The 21,585-nt window shown below is 41.2% G+C and overlaps 1 protein-coding gene across 1 annotated transcript in view; it reads left to right on the forward strand.

The window, feature by feature from the left end:
• The window catches only part of ofcc1 (orofacial cleft 1 candidate 1), a 78,369-nt gene that overhangs the window by 19,204 nt on the left and 37,580 nt on the right, over positions 1–21,585 (forward strand). Inside the window, exons 13-15 of the mRNA XM_069513105.1 lie at positions 623–944; positions 7,112–7,206; positions 8,938–9,083. Coding sequence (XP_069369206.1) covers positions 623–944; positions 7,112–7,206; positions 8,938–9,083 — 563 coding nt within the window. The remainder of the gene's footprint in view (positions 1–622; positions 945–7,111; positions 7,207–8,937; positions 9,084–21,585) is intronic.

A 21,585-nucleotide genomic window follows, 5' to 3' on the forward strand; every position in this document is an offset into this window, starting at 1 on the left:
GATTTTCTATGATACAAAGCCTTCATGGAGAAATTGGAAATTGGTCCCAGAGAGCAAACGGCAAACAAAGAGCAAACAAGAACCACATCTTTTTAGCCATGCAATCCTGGATGCATTTGACCGGATGCAATGATTAGATTAGTAAACATCTTAATCAAATTAAAAGCCAGAACAAAGCTCTGTGTCTTGGGGTTTGTCTCTTTATTTGTCCCTCTGACTGTGACATGTTGTTTGTATTATCATCACTGTTGTCTACAGTCGCTTTGATTTCTGATAGATGTAAACAGCCGTACTTTTGAACATCTTTGCTGAGTGAATAGCATGTACGACATTCATACTCGTCACAATTAGGCTCTTAATTGAATTATTTTATGACATTATGACACACTATGAAAGCTACTAATAGCTGGCTATGGCTGCAGGTTGATCACTAACACCTGCAGTGTAATTATGCACACATGCTGTTTCCCCACAAACGTCGGTGATGCAATGGAATATTATGAACATAACTACTGATGGCATTAACATGAAGAGGTTATATTAATCTTCACTGAACCCATATGTTGCCCTCTAACACGCAGAGACGCACAAACATGCCCCCTTCTTGTTTGCTGTGTTCCAGGTTAAAAGGCTCCCATCAGGAGCGTCTAGGGGGCCGGAGCACGGCATCACTGTATTGATCCCCCCTGCTAACCCCACAGTTGTGCCCCAACCTGACGTCCGACATGACCCACTCCAGAGCCAACTTCCACTGCAGCCCCAGCCCTCATCACAGCCCCAGCTTTGTACCCAGTTCATTCATCCTCATTCCCACTTATACCCACAACAGCAGCCACACGCAGGCCCCAGCAGCGGAGCAGGAGAGCCCGCTGCGGTGTATTCTCACCGGGGGTCTCCTCTCCACCTGTCAGCTGATTCCGCGTGCTCTTCCTCGTCTCTGCCAGGTAGGGATCCACCGCGTGAACCCCCAACTATGACACAGTGGGGAGAAAATGTCACCCTAATGTCACCAGCGTTGGGATGAGGAGAATGGCAGGCGTCACTTGAAGAGCGGCACTCTGCTGAGGTGCTGCAGGGTAGGGTTGGTTGGAGACAGTAGGTCAAGCTTGACAGACAGAGGACATCAAACACAGGATGTTTCCTCAGTTAGATGATATGCAAAAATCCAACAGATACACTGTAGCATTAGTGCTGGTTCAAGCAAATATTTGAAAAGCGAGCACAAACACTGAAAGACGCAGCTGATGGACTTATGACATATTCAGATGAGGCTTTTTAATCACCACCACCCGCTTCTAACAAACCTGCTGCAGTACAATGACATGCAAACACATTATCTCAGCTAGTAAACTGGCAAACTATTGATTTTCAATGTTCTTATTATACTTGTATTATATTAGTATTGGCAGGTAATTACTCAGTTAATAATGCGTCTTGCATCTGAGAGGTTAAAATGATATATTTGAGAAATATTGGACCTCTTACATACACATACAGGACAATGCACCAAATTTACTAAATAAATTACAAATATTTTTGACTTGACTGATGCAAATTGTTATTATATATTTGAATACTATGACAGAGTGTTGGAGTCATATTGATGAAAAAAAGTATTTTGTATTTGAAGTTGTAATCTGTCCAATTTAAAATGTTCTTACTGGTTTCAAATGTAATCTGATTACCTTAATTTCTTATCCTGGAACAGATGATGAAATTATTTTAAATAGCAAAAAACACTGACTAGTTGATAGTGTTCCATCAAAATAAAAATAGTCTGGGACTTTCCTTAATATATATAAAGTGGAAGCTACAGAGGCTTTGACGTGGTGAACAGAGATAACAACATTATACTTAGTTTGCATGCAGCACTGTAGCACTTACAAGAAGGCTAAGCTTTTTAGTTTTAGTTTGCCAAAATTGCCAAACATGTACATTTGTTATGTGTCAGTTTCCTTGGCCATAAACTTTTTGGGGGTCATTTTCACAAACTTTGAAATTATCCTCAGTCTTTTTCAACATCTTGCTAGCATTGATATATCTTCTTATATATTGTCTATATCTATTTCAAATTTTTTGAGCTACTGGGATTTTAATAATAATTATAAAGTGCTTCACAAAGAGGACAAAAACAAGAATACATCAAAGGTTAAAAATAGCATCTAGAATAAAAGAAAGAAAATTATATCGTACAAAATCTCAAATAAAGGACAACAAATGAAATAATATCACATCATTTAAAAATAATGGCAAAGGAAGACATATAAATTAAAATGCAGCATTATAAATATTGATCTGGAGATTTCGAAGCATAGAAGCAATCGGCCCAGCCCTGGAATGCGTGTGTTTCCCCTGCATTTTCCTCAGAGGGCTCTGGTTTCATCCCACAGTCCAAAGACGTGGAGGTCGGGTTGGTTTGAAACTTACAATCCCGGGTGTGTATATGATTAGATTACAATGTGTTATAGTCTTGTGATGGACTCCTTTCAGTGTATGCTGGGATGTGATCCAACATGACCGTGAACAGTCCATCAGTTGTGTAGATGAATGATCCTGACGTAGTTGTCCTACTTATCTGGTGGTCCGCAGAAGGTCACACCACAACCGTGACCACATCTGGAGGAGGCTAATGACTTCTGTTAATAGTAATTGTATCCACTTCCTTCTTTTAAAAACACGCTTTCCTTGTTTCCCACCTAGTTTCAAGTCGTCCAGCATCCTGGCCAGAAATCAAATCCAGTCTCATTTGGTATTGATCTACTACAAAGACGACTGGCTAGCTTCTTTGTTATTAATACATCTCCCCCTCTTTTTCCTTTTCTTTTCTTTCTTTTTTTTCCGCATGCACAGCTCATCTTTATTTAACAGTCCTCAAAAGTTTCTGGGGTGCTCTGCTTTAAACATCACACAGGCTTTTTAATTACAAATGAGTTGTGACAGGTCTGCTGGGTAGCACCCTGGCCCATTTTAAACATGATGCCGGCTGACAGCTTGGCAGTGTTCTCCCAGCATTGAAACATGTGGAAGAAATTGGTCTTTTACATTTCACAGCTTGTCGCTTCCTCCGCCGGCTGACCTGTGACCCCCCATAGAGATCCTAACGCCCACAAGGGAAGTGTCCCCAACAAACTGACTGCCTTTCCAGAGAGAGAGAGCGAGGGAGGGAGTCGCTCACGATGGGTTCTGCCACACAAGGCAAATGGCACCTCTTTAACACACATGCCCAGGCTTACACGCAGCCTCGGTCGTCATGGACACACATCATCGCTACCAGGTGAGGAGGTTGCTTGGGAAGTGAACCCTATCCGTAAGTGAAATACTGGATCAAAAGGTGTCCTGCACAACACCTCGTCCACGCCGTTCCCTATAAGCCAACCTGACGTCTGTGTCTCATTTGCATACAGATCCGTTCGTGTTGCATTACTTCTGGAGTGAATTACGGCATTGCAGATGACGAGATTATGAGGAGGTTGAAGGGAGCGATTGGACAGACAACTTCAACCTAGCCAAAAATGGAAATCCAATTCAGCGAGGAAAAGAGGAGCAAATTATCCCCTGTTCCTCTGTCAAGTCTGAGGGTTTCAGGCATTTCCTTCCCATTTCATGCCCCTCTGTTTCTAATGTGTGCTGTGCAGAGATCGCTTTCTCTGTGCATGTGACGGCAGGATTTTCGTCACTACCCATTTGTCTCAGAACTCGGGACAAGTATATGGAGACCTCTTGTCAGTGCAATAACGTGCACACAGCAGAGTTTGACAGTAACACTGGAAGTTTGTATTCCTGAGGCCTGAAGTTAATTAATCCCCATTGAAAAATCACAGTGAACGGTGAGGTGTCTATTACAGAGCAAAATCTGACATCCCAATCCAAGATAATAACTGACAGGTTTTCATTTGGTTTGATGGGAGTTTTTTTGTTTCATATTAACTTGCCATTGGACGATGATAATTCAGAATTACCTGAGATGACTCGTCCAAGGATACTAGAGTGTATCTGGCTTCTTAACACTGAAATTAGCTAGAGGCCCAATGGGTTAAGTGACCTTCTACATTAACTGCATGATCCAGTTACATTGGGTTTGTATGAACCCAAATGACTAATTAGATTAGCATCTTGTTTCATGACCGCCTTTAGTAGATCCCTATGAGCACGCAGAGGATTCTGCCATGCTTGTATCGCTGCCTCATCTCTTTGCCTTTTTTTTTTGTTTGTTAAAAATACATGGTAACATCCACCCCTTTGGGCACAGATGGTGATTTCGAGGATTCCTCATCTAATGTCTTCTTTGGAGCACTGCCCTGCACTTTCAGGATGTCATCCCCTCTAGGCTGGTCCCAGTCATCAGATTTTCAAACCACAACGTGACGTCATACCCTCTCAATCAGTCGCACTCCGCATCCCGCCAATTAATTCAACAATGTCCGGATTCCGAGCGAATGGATTCAACCTTTGAAGCCGGTTTGCAGAGATACACATGTGAACCCTCACAGTGGGTGTAGTAAACAAAGCAGAAGGACAAATACACAACATGCAGGGCTAGTACAAGCAAAAGCGACAGTTTCTTGCCTCCCAAATGCAAGTGGGGCCAGTTTAGTTCACTGACCACGATGAAGACTTCTGATTTTAAAGAGCGACAGACTTTGCCAGTGAGTGAAAATACAGCCGTCAAATATACATATTAGTATGGATTGCGTGTCTGTTATTGTCATTAAAATGTAAAGGCTCATAAGAAAATATGCTCTTGTGTTCAGCAACACCAAGTCCTCCCTGGATCATAACAACCTTAACACAAGATCCAAACACCAGATATGGACTCAGGGGGAATCCGTGAGTCACTGACCTCCGATTCCTCTGCAACTTTGGACCAGTCATCAGGCAATTAGGGGCCTAGGTGAGCGAGAACCGCCATCGCCGGCTTGGTTGCATCTCACCAGCAACACGGTGATGGGAGCTCGACAGTGTTACAGCCCTCGGGCTTCTCTCCTTCCTTGGCCTGTTTCTGTGTGTGAAGCCGGAGAAAAAGAGGTGTGTTGAGCTGTTGAGTTATGCATTTGTGAGGTACACGCTACGCTCACTTTCTACCCTGGAAAATGTTTGTGCATGTATGCAATATTAATATTTTTGTTTGTATGCCTTTCTGTGTGTGGGTGCATGTGTACGCACTGGATGAGTTTGTGTGTGCCGGTTTTAACACAGCTCAGAGCGCAAGGGGATAACAAGGAGTTTGTTGTTGGCCTTGAGTGCCCGGAGAGGCTGGAGTTGTGGCAGCTCCAGCGCTCTTAGTTCATGGACGTAGCCCTTAGCTGTCGAAGCTGTCGATGCTGCCTCCGCGCTCATTCTGGTTCCACAGCGTTCTGCCCATTAGCAAGTGGGGCCTTGTGTAATGAGTGTGTGTGTGTGTGTGTGTTTGTGTGCTGGTACATTCTAAGAAAGCTTTCTAATCCATGGTGGTCCGAGTCTGTGAGTTGTTGTTGCTAATAGAAGCTGAGGTGTGTGTGTGTGTGTGTGTGTGTGTGTGTGTGTGTGTGTGTGTGTGTGTGTGTGTGTATGTGTGTGTGTGCAGCTGGCAAAGGGCTGTTTTGCTGTGGCTCTTACTGTCTGCAAAGAAACACACGTCAACTTTGTAATGTGATATTCGCTCAAGTGCACTTTAACTTTAAGAATTTAAGCCATAAACTAATAAAACAATGCACTTCAACTTGAATGAAAAAAAGTAATTTCAGATTATTTTAAAAGTTAGAAGCACAGAGTCCAATAAATTTTAATTCAGGAAGCACAGAAAGGATCAAATTTTCACATTTCGTATATTTATTATGTAGTTTTGTTAAGCACTTTAAAACATATATTTAACAGAAGCTATGTTTACACTACACTTGATACATAATAATTATTGGAATCTTAACAATGACACAAAAATGTGTCATCGTTATGAAATTATTATGAAAGAAAACAAAATAATGATAATTTTATATTGTAAATGGAAAAGAAAAGACAGTACTTCAAATGTTTATGAGCAATGTGGTAGTAATTAAAATTATATCTGTGCCAGAATAAAATCTGATTTAGTGAACAGGCTTCTGTCATTCAAGAAGATCTCAGCTGTCAAAGAGATTTCTGTGTTGCCTATGTTGAAATTATTATTGCTAATAAATTAAATCCCAAAGCAAGGGGATAAATTATATCATCGCAGAGGTTTCCATATGTATTATATAGATGTGACTTGTTCCACAGGGGGAAACAAAGTTTCACACAGTGAGATTTTTACATGTATCAAGCTAAGGTTTACTTAATTACAACCTCCAGGCGACGCAGGAACCCTTTTTTAAATTCTGCGAATGTTAATATGCTAAATAATGCAGATCTCTGACTCGTCAAGCATGAGACACACATCTGGCCGCTTACCATTTAAATTACAGCAAAATAAGAAAAAAGTCAGACAGATAGAGAGGGGGGGGTGGAAAGAGGGTGAGGATTAAAAAAAAAAAAACACTTCAAAAGTAATTTTCCAAAGCAGAGAAGAATGGGTAAATGTATTACAACCAAATTTAATTTCTTTTTCATTTACATCATTTCAAATTGCGTACATTAGAAGGTTGAGGCTGGGGAGGTTCATCTCTGAGATAAAGGGATGACAGTGCAGTGGGAGATCCATAAGTTTACACTCCATTTCTCAATACACAATAACTGTTTCAGAGTAGAAGGCAAGTGCAACAGTATTTGCTTTCTTAGTCCACAACATGATTTTAAGTTCTTCCTTATTTATTCTGCTTTTTTAAACCTGCATTATTTTTAGCTCAATTTAGCATTTTGCAAAATTAAATGTACATATATTATTCTGGGTAATTCTATTATGTTCACATTTCAAAATATATTTCCATCATTGCATTTATGGATATTTATTCATTTATTTATTGTTATTTTGGTTTTATCCTTTATTTTATCAACTGCACTCTAGTTCTGATTTTTCAAGACAAATATTACTCAACCACCCCTGATCCTCTTTATAATTACCAGATGTGGTTTGTGAATGAAAACAAACACAAACCTTTCCGTCTCGTGCACACTCACTGCTCATCACTTCCCGTTTGTTTTGTATTATTTTGGGATGCAGAGAAGAATTCCTCATCTGGAGCCATTTCTGGGAACACAGGAGAGAAGGGCGATCCGTGCGGCAGGGTGAAAGCAGAGGGCGGAATCCACTACAAGGTAACACTGTGATTTAAGTGGAAGTGCTCCCGCCCTCGAAATAACGTATTCACCCTTTTCCCCTTCCCCTCTCGAGCCCCCCCGCCCTGCGCACACACCTCCCTGGCTTATTATCTAAGATTTGTCAAAATACATTTCACACTAACAGGTACTTTTCAGGCCTTCAAAGACCGTTTTGATGTGCTTGTCAAGCCAAAGCAGCTCAAATTCTAAGAAATCAGCGATGCCAGCAGGCCCCTCGCTCTCTTAAGTCACTCTAAACACGCCTCTTCCTGTGCTACAGACGACTTAAGCTAAATTAATCAAAGCCTGCATGTTACCTGCCGTACTTTGAAGTAGTTATTGCAAAATGACTCTGTGTGCAGATCTGACATCGCTGCCTCCCCGTCTGCCCCTGCCATTGTCCTTCCTCTGTGGCCTTTTGTTGTGGTGTGGTTATGAGCAGCATCAAATCTCACACACACACACACACACTCTGTCCCTCCAAGTCTTTATTCTCACTAACCTCCTACTACTGATGTACGAGGCTCTTCAGACCGCCATTAATCAGCGATGACCTGTTAAATAAATGAGTTTGTTGATATGAGCTTTTATTTCTCTGCAGCCCCGGTAGACCGTGGTTTTTTTCTCTCCTCTTGGCCCTATCTTTAAAACCTTGCTAAATCTGTCAAAAGTCGTGGCGTGGAACCCAGTTGTCTAATGATTAAGTGGTGTGATCTCCAACCTGCCCCAGCCTGGGAGTGCTAGGGATCAGATTTCAACCCTTCAACCTGCAGTGCAGGCCTAATTAAAATGAATTTTCTCCAGGCGACCACTTTGCCCACAGGGCAGGAATTCAGCTATATACAGAATCTGTTCTTAAGGTATTGCATTAAATTTATTGTGGGGAGACACCAGAGAACTTTGCGGTTTATATATCTTGGGCATTTTTTCTCTCTTGCCTTCTTTCCCCTTTCCTTTCCACCTTTTTATTGTGATCATCACTCTGGAATCCAAGCTTGCTTTGGCAAAGATTGCCCTATGAAAACTGATGGAGCCTTTATGGAGCCCTGCCCATTCAGTACTTCTGAGGCCTAGTTTATCTCCGAGAGAGGAGAGAGAGAGAGAGAAGGAAAGAGAGGAAAAGATGAAAAAAAATAAATGAGAGAATTAGAGTTAGGGTGAGACAGGGGTGGAAGAAAGAGAGAGGTTGCTTATTCCAACTGTGGATCTCATTAACATACATCAGTGAGTATTTCACAACTTCAAGCAGAAAGGCACTAAGCCCACCCAAGGGCAACACAGGCGGGACTGACAGGGCCAGGGAAAGCAAGCCGTTAACATGTTGGCGGCTTAACAAATAATATCAGCTCCCAAGTACCTTGGTGAAATATTTAAAACCCCACTTCCTAACTCCATTTGACTGTGTTTATAACGATGACAGTAAACGACTTGTGTGGGGGAAAAAACAGTGCCAGCTGCTCAAATATCACATATTTAACGCCACCGTCACTGTACACACATTTCCCAAATGAACTCAGCTTGAATGATGGCGTGCCGTATGTGATTTCGCCGTCATCCTTGTCTCGTGTCAATTGAGGCGCGGCTGAGATATAGGAGAGGCTCCAAAGTGCCACGCACACTGTCACTGTCACCGTGTGCATCCCCCAAGATAAATTCCAAGGCCCGTTTCCTGCTTTGATTACAAATGACATCCGCATGTGTTTCCCCCCCGATTTCTGCCCCTCACAGAAGAAGCCAATCAAGAAGACAAATAGCTGCGGCCCCAGCATGAGCAGCGGCAGCGCGCCGCCTCGGCAAGCAGGCAAACAGAGGATGCGGCATTCAGTGGAGAACCTCTCCACGGAGGAGATGGAGGAGTATACATTCTCCCTACAGTAAGTCTCACCACTCATTATCCCGCCTCAGCCTCGCAAAAATTCAAACATGAGGAAAGAAAAGCAACATAGGTGACAACTGGTTCCTGTGCCTCTCAGACAGTGATGTGCATGGCATCAACCAGACAGACACTGACAACAAAATGTGCCCAGAACACGTCACGTACAGATAGAGATGCACCCGTCACACATCGTTCAGGGGAAATCAAGATTGATTCTGCTCAAGCTTTAAACTTGTTTAGGTTTATAGTGTTGATATGTTAGCATAAAAAGTCATAAGCAAAGTCAGCAAAGCCTCGTGGCCTCGGCTAAACTAAAAAATAAACTCAAACTAAGTACGAATTTATGAGAAAGTCAATAATTCTTTAGTCCATTACAGCTTTAATTCTTTGATAATTCAAAAAGTTACTCTCCCATTAAGCCACTTGATCTGCATTTGTATTAATATGGACTTAAATGTCTATAACAAATTTAAAAAGGGAATTTACATTTAATTTTGTAGTTTTAAAGAAAATCATTCTATTAACTCTTATTCAAACTGATTTGGTTTCCCACAATATTCAATTTGAAGCCAAACCAAACTCATGCTGTCACCAGGTGTTTTAGTTTCTTTCTCTGCACAACAAAACGCAGAAGGCAGAGAGTTAGTTAATTTGTTCTTTTCCCCTCTCCATCGTGGCTCACAGCATTTGATTTTAATGAGAAAACAGGGACGTATGAAATATAAACAGAGAATTCTATACACCTCGGTTCAAATTTGTTGAAAGCATAACACAAGGTGTGTGTCTACCCGTATGGAGCATTGAAATGAAATAGGCTGAAAGCAAAATTGCTTATTCCAACAAAAAAGAAAAGAAAGTCACAGGTTTGTTTTTATTTGGAAATCAACTAAATTAAAGGGGAGGGGACTGGCCACACACACACACACACACACACACAGGGGGAGGGTTTGTGTGTGTGTGTGTGTGTGTGTGTGTGTGTGTGTGAGAGAGAGAGAGAGAGAGAGAGCTCTCCCCGGAGACTTAAAAAGAACCCATGTTTCCTCATTTCTGGGAGTTGGTAATTTATAGCTGCTGGTCACATATTAAACAAGATCAGAGACTACTCCCTGACATCTTCTGAACATACTTGGGGAATTCAAATGATTACCAGCGTATCCTGCCAATAAATGACGACACAGGGACTATCTGGAGGGAAAGCGAATACAAAAAAAAAAAAGGAATGAACACAGAACCCCATGCAGGCTGCGCACAAAAGGAACACAATTAAATGGTTTTCACGATTATTCATAGTGCTTTTTTTTTTATTCCTACTGAGCAGTCACCAGGTTCAGTGAGAGGAGACATTTCTGTTTTAGGTTGTAAGGATCGCTCTGAGTCGGAGCCCTAATGCCCCTGCTACTGACTTCATCTGTATAAGCACACACGTTACAGCATCTCTGAGCTGAAGGCTAAATGCTTGTATGCCCTCACCTAATCGGAGAGAAATCATTAGAGAGATATGGTGCCAGGGTTTGGCTTGAACAATTAAGACCCTCACCCATCTCCCCCACTGTTGTGTGTGACTTCTTCTGGGCTCTTGTGGTATTTTTAGAGCTCTCTTTGTGTTTGTGTTGCATCTGTGCACGTGCTTCACTGTGTATGTGTGTGTGTGTCTGTGGGATGACTATTCATACTGCAGTGATTGGGGGATATTACTGCCATCTATTGAGCCACCGGAGACTGAGCTCATTGAGATTTTTATGGAGCGCTCCGACACAAACGTGCAAATCAGATGCTCGTGCATTATTGAGCAAGCGCTCAGGAGCAGTGAGATTTCGTGGGGATCGTCAGAGAATCGTGCAAAAGCTTCATTTTGTTGCACCTCACCGTCGAAAGCCCTTTACTCACCCTGTCAAATAAATGCACAGGAATGTATTGAAAAGGTTTTGCAGAGGTTATGAAATGTACAAATGTCACACTGAGTACAGAAACACACTGAGTACAGAACATACTTGTAATATTTACACATCAGGCTGTGACAGCAGGTGTGATTTGACAACTTCATGTTCAAACAGTCGACTAAATATAGATGATATTGTTTGAGGTATAGCCAATATCAATATACCTTCTGCATGAATGCATCTAATGAAGATATCAATCAGTTTACACATGTCACACCTTCTGTTTTTAAAAAAGTAAGTAAATCAAAGTAAAACTTTCTGAAAGCACTACAGTGTGGTCAGGATTCTATTTTGATTCTAACTACATTTTTACATAAAAAGTGTTATTATATTAATTATTTTGATCAGGCCAGGATCAACTTCCATAGTCTGTCATTTTTTTTAATTCTTACATTTACTTTCCCTACTTTACCTAATAACTGCAAACCATATTACAATTTCAAACATAAAATACCTTTCTCTTTTACTTTGTCAATTTTCACCAAATTAAAAAAGATCATGAAAACACGCCAGGAATGATTCTTCTCTTTTTTTCTCTCTCTCTCTTTTTTGCAGAGTTCCAATGCTGCTGCCGTCTGTTTGAAAACGCATGAAAGTCTCTCCCCGACCTTCCAGCTTATTTGATGTCTATGTAATCTTAGCCACCTTTTATTTTTTTTCTCACAGAGCAGCGCTGAGCAAAATCAAAGCACCTGATTCAATACGGCTGTTGTAATTCGATAGGGCCAATTTAATGCTTTCGGAATCGCGTGGCAACTTCTAGCAAAGGTAAACACGCTCTAACTGAATTAATTTTACACTAAAGAGGGGACTTTAACCGCGCTCTGCACTTAGCGCGGCGATAAGTTACTGTTACTAACTTGCATTTACGCATTTATCACAGAGAGAAATCACATGCATACGAACACACACTGAAGAATTATTTTTCAGAAAAGCAGCTCATCACATGTGCTGTGCCACATACTGCTTTTGATTTTCATGCATCCGTGATCCTCGTCAATCAGCCTCCGCGTTGTGTCCCATCAATGTCACCTAAGTATTTTCTCCTCCTCTGATTTTGAAGAGAGAAAACTGTTTTAATCAAAGTCATTCTCACATGGCAATTAGACCTAATTAGTGCAATTATCAAGATTCTAATTACATTGAAATATACCCCCTAAATCTCATATCAATTATACTATGTTTGACTTGTCCTGATCGAGAGACATGACGAGAGTGAGAGGGGGAGACAGAGTTAAGACAAAGCTTTGTAGGGAGGAAGAATAGAAGAAGAGTGTATCCTAATCGTCCTCAGGAGGCCGAGTCACAGCAGAACTGACTCCATCTGTCCCCGGAGCTTTTACTCCAGAAGACTGTTTGAGCCACGCGGGGATACACATCAGTTAACCTTTTACTCATTTGTTTCATTTCCAGAACGACTTTGTTATTGATTATGAAGTTATCTCTGATTAGTTACATCATAGTAATGAGTAGAGTGATGTGTCAAAACAAACAGCACGACTCCCGAGTCTGGATTTAAGCTGTAAGCGGTGACAGCAGTGGAAATTATTATCACCTCTATTGAAATCAGGCCCAAACACGGACATGGAAGCATTGTAGACAAACACAAACAAGCACAGACACGCACAGTATGTTGATGTAGTGGTGCAGTGTGGCAGTGGAGGTGCACCGGCAAAACATACACACGCACACACACACACACACACACACACACGCGCACAGCCTGTTCTTGCTGTGGAGTCAGTGGGAACACACTGACCTAATTTCCCCCAGTTAGCTCGCCTCGTTGGGGACCAACGTTCCTCTGCACCCATTTCCCCCAGCCAAGCCTATCAGAGCACTCACCCACTGTGCCTCTGTCTCTCCATCTTTCTGTGCCCTCCATCTGTTTCTGTCTGTGTACATGCCCAAGTAAGATTAGCAGTAAAATGTACGGTTGTATCGTTTAAGGCTGCTCATCTGCACCGGTCTATATGCTGCTAATTACACAGGATCATCTGGATAATGCATTGATACCGCACACCCCGCAGTGTCGTTCCTCCGCTAAAGAGGAACCATTAACTGTAGGGGAGAGAAAGAGAGATCGGCCCGCAGAAAAGAAAAGACAGAGAAAGAGAGAAAAGCACCTGAAATAACAGCTAGTTCCAGGCTGTCAATCCACTGCACACTGCAGCTCCGAATCACAACTCAGAGCAAGGGTCAATCAATTCTGATGTAATGCTGGTAGGAGAGGTGGGTGGAGATGGCAGCGCTGGTCACCCCGTGGTCTCCAGCGCCTTCCAGGGCTCTTTTCCTGTTCCGAGGGAGAAGGAATGTGTCTGTGTGCGTGCATGCGTTAGTGCGTGCATGTGTGAAAGAGAGGCCCCTGGCTACCGCAACCGAGTGCACATGTTAGGGTTTTGTGCGGCCAGACGTGCCCTAGGTCACTTTGGATCCCACAGACACACACACACACACACATGCACAATCAACGTGTTGCTTCCTTTATGGAAATCAGAGCTGTCAGCTCCCTGACAGGCTAACGTTGCAATATGACTGGTTAATCTGCGGTGATGTGGGTGTCAGTCAGAGCTGACTGCGGTCCCATTGGTGGTCTGGGTCAAATGAATGTCTTTCCCACCCCAATGTGTAGTTAGAGAGGGGAGGTTCAGATGGAGGAGGAAAAAAAACTGACAGGAACTATGTGTGAGAACATATGAGAGATCCGTGCATGAGAGGTTGTGTGTGTGTTTGAGGGACAGAGTGAGGCCAGAGGTGCTGCTTCCCTCTCACCTCTCTTTTTTCATCTGTAATCACTGTGACATAAACATCTGAAAAAGACGACAAAAGTCAACAAACAACTGCCTGAGAATTCAAAAGTCTCTCTTTACATGCAGATACATATTAGCTAATGCACTGTAGTACAAACATCCACTAATGCACCGTGCCCTGTGCAAATAAATACGAACTTTTACGAAAACATCTCTGACAGACGGCTCTAATAATACTACCGACGAGTTGTGGATGTCGATGTAATCACGATCTGATGTGCAGTGTGATGTTTGTGTATACATGAGTTTGATGTGATCCACAGTACATTTTTATTACTGTAGCCATGACAACGAAGGTAACCTAAAGGATGTGCTTATTTCAACAGGACAAAGTTGTGAGTATTCCACAACTGTAACAGACTGCAGTGTCTGTTCTCCTGTCCTGTGTTAATACTCCGGAGCTACTTCAGAATTATCCATTGGGATTATGCGTCCTCCTCAAACTGCAATATACTGTCACTTTTTGTTGTTTGTGAGCTGGACGTTGTGTGCAGCGCTTTTTATGGTCTATGGTGCAGAGTGAAGTTAGAAAACTTTCCTACCTGGTTCATGTGCAATGAAGATTTTATAGGAATATAATGTTTTTCATAAAATTAAACTGAATCGCTGTTTGTGTGTGTGGTTTATATATACGTTTGAATGATTTACTGCTGTTAAGTTTACAACTTGTCAAAATAAAAGCTCTGTAATTCACCTTGATATGAAACTTTGCAGCAACAAAAGAGACATGCTCTTACTTTAAAGATAAATTGCTAGAGGAGATATGATTGTTGTTGTCATGATAGAGGTCTGTGTCCGTCCGATATGTTGAAAACAAAGAAAAAAAAATATCTTTAAGTATAAATTATATTAAATAATATTGAATGTATCATGTGTCCAATGTTACCATGACAACAATGATCTAGTATGCCTGCCTCTGGTTTGCACATATGGGTAATATCCAAGACTAGTGACTTATATGGTCATTTAGGTTGTAGGACGTGTTTTAATACAACTTCAAATTCCGTAGTAGAGGAAGGTTTGAATTGGTGACAAGTTTTAATACATTAGGAATACAAGAAAGCAATGTTATGGGATCATTTTATCTGAGTACTACATTCAGAATATGTTGTTGCCTGTTAGAAAAAAAGAGAAAAGGACAAGCAGACAGTGGTTCTTCCTGTTTCAGGCCCATTTAATTCTGCATTGACTGGCAGAAGAGAAAACGAGAAAGATTCCAGGTGTTCTCTGTGACACTGGATGATGTTTCAGGTCATGATGGGCATGAAGGACTCTCTACAGAAAAACTTTTCCCCTTGCTTCTTTTATTTCTATGTCCATCACTCACTTAATTGCTCTCTATAGCTCGTCTCTTTGGCTCATAATTACTCCCTCTTCTCCCTCCTGTTAATTCTGTCTTATCGCACTTTCTCTGCGTTTAATTTCCTCCATCTTTCTCTTTCCATCCCCTCCTCATTCTCCCTGTGTCTCTATCTCTCTGGTGACAATGTCCTGCAGTAATGAGGCAAGGTCAGAGAAGTGAAATCCATTTAAATACTGATGCAACTCTCTGGAGGCCCATGCTCAGCCTCTGCAGCTCTCCTCCCTCTACGCCTCACCCAAATTGATGACTTGATACATTTCAAGTTACATTACCAGTTTACTTGCACTACATTGTGTGTATTTTCCTTAATTCCCTGGAAAAGAGTTTATAGAGTAGAAAAACAACCTGTTCTCTTCTGTAAAGAACTATGGCAGCAGGAGTAACGAGTGCCTGGGAAGTCCCTGTGTGTTTGCCGATCCCAGGTGCATGTGCATTTGAAATGTTTCCACCCTGGTTTATGGTGCACCAAGGGACCTGCCATTTCCATGTTTTAATCCCCTCTTGTGCTCAGTCAGGCGCTCCATAAAAAACACCACATGTTGCACAGCAGTGAAACGGCTACCTCATATATGCATGCAAACTATTCCAAGGTGTGCGAGGAGGCCAAAACTTTTATTTATTTATTTATGTTTTATGCAGGAGGGATTTGTTTGGCCGGTGCAATGCTGGACTGATGCTCATCGAATTATTGTTCTGGAATGGTGCTTTGGCCGGTAGCTTCAGAGGCCTGCCAGTGAAAAAAGGATTTAATTGGAGAAATTTCATTCATAGCCACATCAATATGACAGTGATCTCATCACAGTGTAGTATTACAGTTAGATGATAATATAGGGCCTGATTAGAAAATCTATGTCACCCTCACCTTTGTGCAGTCAATGTAAAACTTCAGTCTGCAGCTGATTTGTTAAGCGTGGAAACAGAAAATAAAAGATACTTCTACATGCACCATCAATGATCTCAAATGTACACATTATATATTGTTTGTTTATTATCAAAAGAAAGAAAAGCACAGGAGGGGGCTTGTATTATTTTCAGTTGATGGATTCAATGTTAAAGAAATGGTAACTGATCAGTTTCATGGTTCAGCATCCATTCATTCTTATCTCTCTAACGATTGCACAAACATTTGTCTGTATGTGGCTCACTTATCTTGAGAAACGTTCATCTTATTGGCACATCTATTGTTAAGGGTCTTAAGTAATGCAGTTTCAAATTTGGTGTGATTTGGACACAGGATTGATGAGGAGCTCCCTGTAGGACTCATCAACTGTTGTCCATCCTAACTAAAGCACATTCATGTTCAGCATGTTCACTACAGCTGATTCTCCAGCTTGCGGTTCTTGAGCTCTTAGAGCAGCGGCGGTGGCACAGTCTGAGTTTAGCAGCAAGTCTATACTTACTCTGGCTCAGTTACTGCAGGTCACTTTTACAGTTTCATAAAGGAAGCTGCAACCAGAGTCACCAAAGGCCGAGCAAGCAGTCCATTCCAAACAGGCAGGTTTAGAACAGGCTCTGCACTAGTCATGCCATTTGGAGATTTGGTTGCCCTGACTCTTATTTACCATTGCTGACCTTAATGTTTCTTGCCAATCTACCGATTCCATAAATCTTATAAAGTCATTAATTGACTTCTATGAGGTTGAGACTCTGGGCGACCATTGCATCTCACGCACTGCGAGCTGATCAACAACAGAGAGCACTTGTGGCCTTTTCCGCCCTTGTGCTTGCCTGTACGTGAGAACCTTTCTCGCATTGTAAAAACGAGCAGCCAACTATTAGTCAAGCATGGATTCCTAATTAAGTGGAACATATTTTTTTCCCCGCTGCCTCTGATTATGCTCTCCTCCACTTCCCTGTCAGCAAATAATTCTGATAATTTGGCCGTGCATCGTTATACTATTTTAATTACATGGTGATGGACTCTCGTTTTGCAGCTGAGTCACACTTCCATAATTCTCTTTTAACTACACCCGAAATACCTGCCACTGTACTCCCATACTGTCAGTGAAACTCAGTTTATGTGTGTTCTTGCTTTGCCAGGGTCTCTGTAAACAACGGTGCCTATAAAGCCCTCAAATGGTGAGGTAATTGCTCTTGGAACAACTAAGATTTAGAAAAAAGAAGAGTGAGAGTAACAGTTAGCACACAATGATGCAATTTTGTGCACTTTTGTGTGAAGAAAATTTCTTACAAGAGGGATTTATAAACTACAAAATTGTCTAGGAGCAGGCAGAAAGCAGTGCTCTGTTCAACCTGTCAATGATCAATAATTATCATTTCATACTTTTTGCGGAGCAGGTTTTTTGTGATCTCTCACCTGTGCAAAGCCTTGCTTGTATGCCAGACATTTCATAAGTGCTTCTGCATGAATGCAATTAATAGGCAGTTAAAGCTGAATGTTTGTATCATGGGACTGGATAGCGTGTATGTGGACTGGCGTGCACTCTGCAACACAGAGTTAAGACTTGTAGAAACTTGTATCTTGTGTCTGTATATTTATTGAAATGCACACACACAAGCAATCACAACACTGGACGTGACACTGACACATGGTTATGGTAGAATTTTGGATTTGGTAATTGTGAGCAGGTCTGTAAAGTCATTCGCTCTGTGCACATGAACATGTTTGTGTTGATGCATCAGTGCACTGGATTCATGTGGAGCATCTCATAATACAGTGCTTCACAGGCTCAAATATTATTGGCTGTAGATTGACCCTTTAGGTTACTTGTAAAAAAAGAAATCCTGAATAGTGCATATGTCCTTTTATTCCTTTTATATCAACACAAACCTCCATGCTCATATACAATAAATCTAAACTCTCCTGCAAAATTCCATCTGTGATTAAATGACTTAGATGAAAGTAGAAGCTGTGTGTGATCACACTAATAATACTCAATTTGCCAATAAGTTTGGTTTCATTTCGGGGAAAAAATGAGATTGACAGCTGAGACTGACTCATTAATGGTCGAGCACATCGTCCATCTTTTTACACAGTCTATGATTTCGTTACACATTCTTAATTAGCATTACAACAACTTTCTTTTCCTAAGTGGGATTTAGATTAGAAATGTTCACATGCACATTTGCTTACCAGTTACAAAGTTTCACTTAAAGTGCTTTGACTTGACTTAAGAAAGGAAATGGTCACACAACCCACAGAAGACAGATGACAAATGCCGCCACAATCCAAAACAAACGCATTATCAGCACTCGTCCAAAAAAAGATGTGGAAACAAAGCTGCAGTATCTTCACCTCCATCTCTTGACACCTAAGATAATCAAACTTGCATAATCACCACAACGCTTGTGCATCTGGGCCACGAAGAAAACAATCATGTTATCTGTCAATCTTTTAAGTCTATTTTCACACTGTATGTTTTTTTTTTCTCTCTTTTCTTTCTCTATTTCCCCAACAGCAAACCATTCTTTGACTATGTGGGGAAACGATGTGGGGTTTTTGGTGCATTTACAAACAATGCCGGTGGCCCAAATAAGAAAGTGACAGAAAATAATCCTCTAAATAAAAGGGATAAGTCCAATACTTAAAGTGGCCTCAGACTGGAGGGTTTAAGCCATTAGGGTTGTGTGGAGGGATTCAGAGAGTTACCTTCGCTCTCCTCGGCCCCGGAGCCTTCTCACACTAAATCTGCTATTTAAAATGTAACACCCCACAGTACCCGTCTCCTCCCCCGGCCCCTGCATCTCTCATTACCCATGCCATCTTAAAGGTTTAATGCTGATCTGTACTTGCTGTTCACTTGGTGCTATTTTTAAAGCCGCAGCTATTTGTTGTCATGGCGTACGGAACACAGGGACACAGTCTGGGAAAAACCAGTCCAGGATGATGGTTCCTGCTCCAATGGTTGACAGATACACGCCAGTTAAATCTGATTTACAGGCCTTGGCAGACTCGGGAAAGGTTTAGAGAGGATGATGAGTCCTTTTGCAATGTGCTTTGATGACATGGGAATGAGCAACAAACATATCATAACTAAGATAATGAGGAAGCAGCTTCTGGCCTGGATTTCACAAAATCACATAAACTCCAGTTAAAATACAGTATTATGTGCCAATGCCTGCCCGTTGAAATGGTTGGTTTAATCTCTGGGCCGCTATGCCACATGCTATCAGTCGACGCTGAGACGAGCTGTGATATTGGAATGAAATATCCTCCTGCAAGATAAAAAGCCCACACCTCCACCCCCTGCCTTCCCCTCTGCTTTTCTGCTCTGTACCTTTGTAATTGGAGGTGCCATAATGAAATCAAATCAGTGGCGATAACAGATTTCACATCATGTTACTTCGGAAGAGGCCACCACATGAAGAAATCTAAAAATATACCTCTTTCATGCATCATCAATATCTTCATTACATGAGAGATGGGCATCAGGTTGCATTTGCTGTTTTCTTTTAATGCCACTTGACAGGGCAGCATCTTGTGTCTGCGCCACACTGCGAGTTTTTTGCCTACTCTGTAATTCCACTTTTGCAGACATGCGGGAAGCAGTTTTATACCACACGATGAATCAAGTTGTGATAAAGCTCGGAACAGAGTGAAAGTACCTTTGTTACAATCACAGTAGAGAATAGCAGAAGCATGTTTGTACATTATCATTGCCCAAACACACACTTGACGCTGGAACTATATCCTTTTCAAAAACAAAGCAAAATATGTTTTGTTTTGTGTAGCAGCTCAGGGCAGCAGGGCTTCCCCAAAAAGGTGCCAGACACTCAGGACATTAATTGTCCCTGACTGTGTTGATCTGAGCTATAGTTTGCACAAACATTTTCCTGTGTGCAAATGTTGTATTATATTCTATGGTGCAATCAATTGTAACCAATCCAGCTTGGGTGTGACCCCCCCACCTTATTAAAATGTGGACATAGAAAAACTGAAATAAGTAAAAGCTTAGTTGACTTTAGTTGATCCATTTCAGTATTATCCAAAACTATTCAGCAAAACAAAACAATGCAACTGAAACACCACAACACACATGTATATCTATACATATATCTATATATAGATACACTGTATAAATGAATAAATGAATAACTGTAGAAATAGATAAATAAATGTAGGATCACAGAAATAGCTTTTTCATCAAAAACACATTTATTTATGTATTTGATTATTTATTTCTACATTATTTGTTTGTTTATTTATACTGTCATTCATATATTTATGATATTATAATTTTTTTGTCCTCATAATGATGTGACTAATGCCTCATATTAAACTCAGAGGTCATGTAGGGACAAAGAAAACCACTAAGTTGATGGAATATTTATCTTGTTTTATGTTTTGATGGCTAAAATATGCTATCTGTGATTGGTTTTAAATCGTATTTGATCCAGAGAAATATGTAGAAATCATCAATCTTTAGTTTAGGAACCATTTTCGTACAGGGCAGATATAAGAAACCTTTATTACCAGTGTTACTGAATAATAGAGAGGCTGTGGCACCCGATAATAAAAAAAAAAGCTTACAGTCCGTTCAATTTAACGTGAATTTAAGAATCAACAGACGCAATGTAATTCTTACTATCATCTCACTGACCTCATGCAGAATATATTGAGTATGCAGTGAAAAACAAGCTGCGCTATTAAAATCTCATTCACAGAACTGACCAGTAACTGACTTTTCATTACCGATTTTTATCTCCCACTGCCAAGCTATGAATGTTTATCAGTCCGAACTGACTGCCTGAACTCAGGATGAATCCTCTGAGTTCTCCCACATGTACCACTACACCCTACAGTGCCATCTGCACGCAATGAGAAACTTGACAACTTCAAATAATTGAACACTTCAGAGATTGTGTCCACCTCACAGGGAGAGCAAAGATTATCTTTTTTGTTTTAAATGCAACTGTGGGACTGTATTTCAGCAGCAATACAAGCAGGGCAGGCAAAAAAACGCAACGCTGCATTTTGATGTAAGTCTAGCCCTAATTATTTGTAGAGAGGAGGAGAAAGCAATACAACTGATTTTTTTTTCTTTTTCTATCTTTAGGCAGTGTGTGATTTTCCCTAGATACACACTACAAAGTGAATTCCAACTTTGTTCTGGGACACAGTGGTAAGACACAGGGATGTCCACAGGCAAAGGCCTTAAGTCACACTCTGTGATACGCACATATCTCTACTGTATACACCTATTTTAGCCTTGGTCTAATTACTGTCAGCCAGAGGACAGGGGTCAGTGGTGTCAGCCTTTGTGGACATGTGTAAACTATATTATGCATCTGTGTAGGGCTATGCACATTGCAAGAGTACACATGCATTTACTTCACACATTCTGCTGCACCATACAGTGATGTATGTAGTATGTGAATTTTTGGATATTGTAATTTCTTTCCTTTTACTCTCCTCTCCTCCTCTGC

This window comes from Paralichthys olivaceus, chromosome 17 (assembly GCF_024713975.1).
Source record: "Paralichthys olivaceus isolate ysfri-2021 chromosome 17, ASM2471397v2, whole genome shotgun sequence".
Classification (NCBI taxonomy): Eukaryota; Metazoa; Chordata; class Actinopteri; order Pleuronectiformes; family Paralichthyidae; genus Paralichthys; species Paralichthys olivaceus.